Source organism: Brassica oleracea, chromosome C5 (assembly GCF_000695525.1).
Source record: "Brassica oleracea var. oleracea cultivar TO1000 chromosome C5, BOL, whole genome shotgun sequence".
Taxonomy (NCBI): Eukaryota; Viridiplantae; Streptophyta; class Magnoliopsida; order Brassicales; family Brassicaceae; genus Brassica; species Brassica oleracea.
Window position 1 is genome coordinate 11143029 of NC_027752.1, and position 6316 is coordinate 11149344.

The 6316-nt window shown below is 32.6% G+C and overlaps 1 protein-coding gene across 1 annotated transcript; it reads right to left on the bottom strand.

Annotated features, from left to right (window-relative positions):
- Positions 1-5303: 5303 nt before the first annotated feature.
- On the bottom strand, positions 5304-5660 carry LOC106344507. Its single transcript, XM_013783873.1, has one exon. The coding sequence runs from the start codon at positions 5658-5660 to the stop codon at positions 5304-5306; it is 357 nt and encodes a 118-aa protein (XP_013639327.1).
- Between the last annotated feature and the right edge of the window lie 656 nt (positions 5661-6316).

Below are 6316 nucleotides of genomic sequence, written 5' to 3' on the forward strand. Positions count from 1 at the left end.
GAAATTTCCATGGATCCTCACCACATCACTTTCGTATATCTTACTAGCCAAGGCATCCGCGACACTGATAATCTTTAATTAACGTGAATCAGATATTACTTGAAAGGCACGAACTTAGGAACTATATACGGTTCACACTACCATTGATGCAACATATTTGTAAGTTGATAGAGATGATGTTTTTTATTTGTAAGTATTTTTTCTAGCCAAGGCATCACGACTCTTACTTGATCGGCAATATCTGAAGTTTGAGGACAAAAAGAAAAGTTAACTGTTTACTGAATAACAAGTAAGTCAGAAAATCAAATGTCGAGTTAATGTGACTAGGCTTGTCTCTTTAGTGGTCTCACCCTTTTTGGCATTTAACATCAAACCACCATGTTTTATTCCTTTCTACTACTCGAAGCCCGTTTTTTTCAACGACACGAATTCAAGACCTAGCTTTACAACAATATTTTCAAAAGATTCTGACGTTGACTGTTGATTATTGACTATTGACTTTGACAGAAAATATGATTAGCAACATGTGTACTTATTAATTAAGTAAAATTTAAGAGGACAGCAGATGAGATGAGACCTTGTGGAAATTAAGTGTGTATGAACATAGCTATTAGCATATTAGTCGTTACCAGTCTTTATTGATCAGTGAATCTAAACATTATCATCTTTTGTATGGACCAATCATGTCTAAAGTACAATATTATCTTTTTGATCCTAGGCTATTGCTATATACAGGTGTTTTCCCTTTTGCGTATATACTTTGCTTTTGCTATATCCTAGCTAGGAGTATATTGCTTTTCCTCCTGGCTTATTTTGATCAGCCCCAGGAACATTCCCACGAAAATTACAGAAGCCATCGCCCATTTTATTTTGTGTGTGTATAATATAATATATATAGGTTTTCTATTGATAGTTTTTACATAAATGTTACTACATACTGTAAGTGTATATGTATGATACCGTATGAGTGTGAGTGTGAAAGCTAACTTAGGATGTGATCCTTTTTCGAAAAAGGGCATTAGTAATTTAGGAAGATTCGCATTTGCGCTATTGTGGAACAGCTGTAGAATCAAATACCTGACTTTTTATATAAGGCCAAGACAATTACCTTCTTATGTAAAGACCGAACGCGAATTGCATCCACTTCTTTTCTATAGATCTGAAAACGCCATAAATTTCTTTTACCTAGGGGAACCTATTGGAAATAAAATTTGTGTGGAGTTTGAAAATTCTAAGAATTAATAGATTTTTAAAAGTTAAGTAGATTTGATGAATTTTTACCCAAAGTATTGTATAAATTGTCATTGATTATTATAAATTTTCATATATACTTTTCTTTCCAAACTTATCTTTTTATTATTATTTTTTTAAAATTCTTTAATAAAATAGAACTATTTGAAAATTAAATAATAATTTTGTTTTTTTTTAATATTTTGACATTTTGATTTGTCTTGTTTGATTTTTGTTTTAAAGTTTTTAAGATCAACCTATGAATTTTCTCATGATTTTATTTTAATATCAAATAGTTATATTTCATGAAAGATTTTTTTTTAAAATTGTTATTTTTAATAATTTCTTTTATCTTTAGTTTTCTTTTTACAATTATCTTTGACTTGACAATAAAAATGTAAAAAAATCTTGTTGTGTTTGTGTTTTTGTGTTTTTGTTACATAGATTTTGAGAATCCTATGACTATACGTGATATTTGTAAAGTTGAGTGTTATGAGTAAAACTAAGGAGAATTTATGTCCAATAACAAAAGAGTTTAATAGAATTACAAAGTCAATAAAAACTAAACTTTTTGAATAACATAGGATTTCCATATAATTTAAAAGTCTGCAAACCAATAACAAAGGATTCTAATAAGATTTTAAGAATTTATAAACCAATAACAATGAAATCTCTAAATTTTAAAATTCCTTCTAAACTTAGGATCTTTACATTTAAGTTCTTCGTATTGTAAGTTTCTGTGATGTTTTTTTTTTTTTTGACGAAAGGTTTTCTATTAAAATACTAGAAAAGTTACAAGGGAATGGCTCAGCCATAGAGTTCATGATAAGAAGTTAAAGTGTTAAACATATTGTAAATCAAAGCACCACATTTGCTTAAAAGCATAGCATAAAAGAAGTCATAGGAAGATGAAGAACTTTTTGAATAATAAGTTCTAGTGAGATCGACGACCATAAGGAGTAGTACCTCTTCCACGCCTTCCTTTCCCACTGATTGTGCACCATTCCATATCCTTTAGCTTCTGAGATGGTTTTAAGCAACGACCTCCACGAGATCTTTGCGCCATATCAAAACTATCGAGCTTGTAGCCACAATATTATCAACAAAAGGGTCTGAAAATGAAGATGGCGTTGAGGGGAGGGAAGAGTTAAAAACAAATTGAGCGCTGGTTTCGACTGGTGGAGACAGAGACTGAGAGGGGGTGGTCATTACATCCAGTTGCACATCTTCTTCTAACATGGCTAGATTAGCAAACCTGTTTGATCCTTTTGCATCATCTAACTGCAAGCAACTATCTCGGAGGCCATCTACACTAGATTTACATTTCAAATCCACCACAGGGGTAGACAGCGATAGTGTACCTGCAGTAGCAAAGACTAAAGGAGCAGAAGAAGAAGGTGAAACAGAAGTTGATGTAGTGATGTTCCCATTGAAACCAGAATCCGTGTTCAATTGTGTAGTTTCAGGAACACATACTATATCAGATGGAGGAGGGCTAATAGCTGTTGAATTATCTGCTGGTGAGCTTATAGGAGGGACAGCCTCAGTTTCCATTGAGGCAGAATGAGTTATTTGGAGGGTTGAGACATTTGCATCAGTGTTGTATGCAGTAGCTTCAGATGGTACGTTTGACGGGATCTCGTCATTTCTTTCTTGATCTAGTAAAATGCACCCTTGGGCATCAATTGAAAGAGCATTTGAAGGCTTTTGTGCTTCAGTTACTAGAGTTGATACATGATGTATAGGACCAGTGACAGGAACACTATGGGGTGGACAAGTTTGTGGCGGCTCATCGAAACGACGATCTTTAGAAACAGGGATTGGAGGAAGTCCAAGACATCTTGCAGCCTTGTGTCCTAACTGTCCACATTTTGGACACTTGGATGGGAGCCATGAGTAGATAACAGTAACCATAGATACCAACCCATCCTCATCTTCAAGAGCAACTCGTTGTGGAAAAGGTCTATCCAGCTTAACCTCTACAAGTATTTTTGCCTCGCCCATAAGAACGGGATCAAGCCACGGCCTACTTGTGAGCATTGGAGCACCAATACCCAACATTCTCCAAAAAATATGTATACACAACATTCAGGTGGGATCAAGTTTCTGTGATGTTTCAGGTGGAATGTATACACAACATTCTCCAAAAAATATGTTAAAACCTAATTAAATGTACCCCTGTCTAAACTTTACGAATCTTGATTATCCAGATAGCACGATTGCCGTGTTGAATTACAAACCATCAATAATCAATGTGATTTGTAACTAAATGATAGTGTTAAAGAAAAGGTGTTTTTTTTTTAAGACTAAAGGAAACGAGTGTTTTAACGGTAACTAGATTTTGACCCCCGCTTTGAAAGCGCGAGATATTTTTTGTTGAAAAATTTATTAATCCATTTATTTGTTCACTAATATGTTTAGGCACTGTGTTCAATTTTCAGTTCGACTGTAATTTATTATTTTTTTTGGTTTTCGGTTTCATTTGTGTGATTTTGTTTTTTTTTGAATTAAAAATATAGGGACCATTCGATTATTTGTGAATTTAGGTTTGGTTTCGGATTAATTAGTTTAGCTCTCAGTTTGATTGAGATAACAATATTAAAAACTCGATAAAATTTCGAGTTTAATTTGGTGCTGGTTCGGTACCTGTTTTTTGGATAATATGGTTAAAAATCACATTTTTGTATTTTTAGAACAAAATCGGCCAAATTTAAATATTTAACATATAATATTTTTGTGATTTCGTTGTATTGAGAAATTCGTATCTTACATAGTAATATTTCTTATCTTTTATAAATCTATTTATATTGAAGTTGATTTTAATAATGAAAATAAATTATATTTAAAACTCTTACAATATATAATAACTTCCCAAAAACTATCAAGATTTTTTTTATTTTAAAATTAACATTTATAATACAAAATAAGAACCATTTTAAAATTAATTCATAAAAATAACAATTTTTAATAAGAACAAAAATTATCCATGTTTATGTTAACAAATATAAGAAAGTAAAAACTGAGCTTTAAAGCCTATAGGATCAAAAATTACAAGAAGGGTTACTGGTAAGTTGGTCTTACAAATTAACGATCAACTTTTGTTTTCTATAATCCAACCCAAAACATGTTTAAGTATCCTAAAACCGACAAAAGAGAATGCTTAGGTTTTAGGAGAAACTTGAGGGATCTTCTCTTTATTATCAAATATCTCTATCTTTTAAGATTAGTATTCGTAAAATTCAGTTACCGTGTCAAACAAAATATATTCTTTGCGTGTTCATCAAGTTAATTTAGTTAAATCGGAAAATCTTGTTTCTATATATTATCTTTTGAATTTATTGTATGTAGCAATTACGAAAATGGATGTTATAGAGAATTTATTTGATTTGAATCAGAAAATCTATGAGTTTCTATTTATTATGTTTTATATTTATATACCAAATTTGGTAAATATAAATATTTAAATATTAATGGCTGTTTAAAAGGTCAATAAAATTGAAAACCAATGATTTTAAAATATGCTAACCCTATACTATAATAGTATAATTAATATTATTGAAAGATAATATTTAATATATTTCGGTAACTTCATATAAGAAAATTTTAAATAAGACAAAGGCATTATAATAAACTCCAATATATTTGGTACAATTTTTTGGACAACAGGTTTTTGATGGTGTTAATAGGGTTTGAATAGAGTTAGAGTTTGAATAAAGTTTTAGGGTATAGGGTTAGAACACAAACGAATATGGATGAGTTAGTAAACATACACGAAATGGGCTTAAAAAACAATGGATAAATTGTTTAAATTATTGGGATATTTTGTTTAGTTGGACAGAAACATGCTACTTTCTAATTTGTTGGGCTTTTAATTTCCAAAAACCATTAAAAACAATCGAAAAAGGTAATGGAAATTTTTGTAATTAATTGGAAAAGTCAGGGGCATAATCATAAGAAGGATTATGCTTTAATAGTATAGGCTAGATTATGACCCGCCATTCCAAAGGGCAGATAATTTTTTTGTTTAAATATATTTTTTTTTTCTTTTTTTACAACAAAAGGCTATAACGAAACTAAGTAGATTCCTGATTCAAGAGCCACCTTGGAGGAATCGAATCAACATAAACCATAGCAGCAGGCTGATTTCTAGCACCTCGTGCCAGCTTGTCCGCCAATGTATTTTGTGCCTTCAGAATATGCTGAATAGTGAAGGGATGAAAAAATTCCTTACATCGTAGAAACTCCTCCATGTGTGTAGTGAACGCTGGCCATTCTGTTGGTGTAGACACCATCTTCACCAGTTGAGAGCAGTCAGTTGCAAACACCACTTCTGAGATTCGTAGGGTCTTCATGCACTCCATCGCCCATATCAAAGCTTCACATTTTGCATGTAAAGGTGATAGACTTTTGCGAATAGGCATGGCACCCATCATAGTATCAGTAGATCCACCTAATTTAATTCCACGTGAGTGGAGATTCTTATATACCGGTAAGCAACCAGAAATTATTTGCCAGACAAAATGTTTCAATTTTGGTGAACACTGCAATTTCCAAGAATGTGCCAGTAAAGGTTTAGTATTTGGCCCCATGTCCAAATTAGTTTGTCCCATATCAGGATATAATTTCTCAGTACGATATCCAGATTTAACTGTATATCTACCGTGATCCGTAAAATGCCAGCCATAAGTATCCGCCTTAGGGTTTCGACTAATTGCTAGACTCAATATGGTACTCACATCGTCCTGATGAACATATGCGTTGAGTAAATCCAGATTCCAAGACAGAGTTACTGGATTAATAAGATCCTCCACCTTAAGTAATGGATTCAAAAAATTGATTCGAAAATTTTGGGGTTGCTGACCTCGGGCGAGGAGCGGGGATCCAAGGATCATTCCAGACTGAAATGCTTGAACCTGTTCCCACTCTTTTGATTAGCCCTTTATTAACCAGAGGTCTAGCGGATGTAATACTTCTCCATCCATAAGAGGGAGAGTATGATCTGATGGGATCCAAAGGATCTGATTTCCGATAATAGCGTCCTTTGAAGACTCTTGCAAACAACGAATCCGGTTTATCGATTAAACGC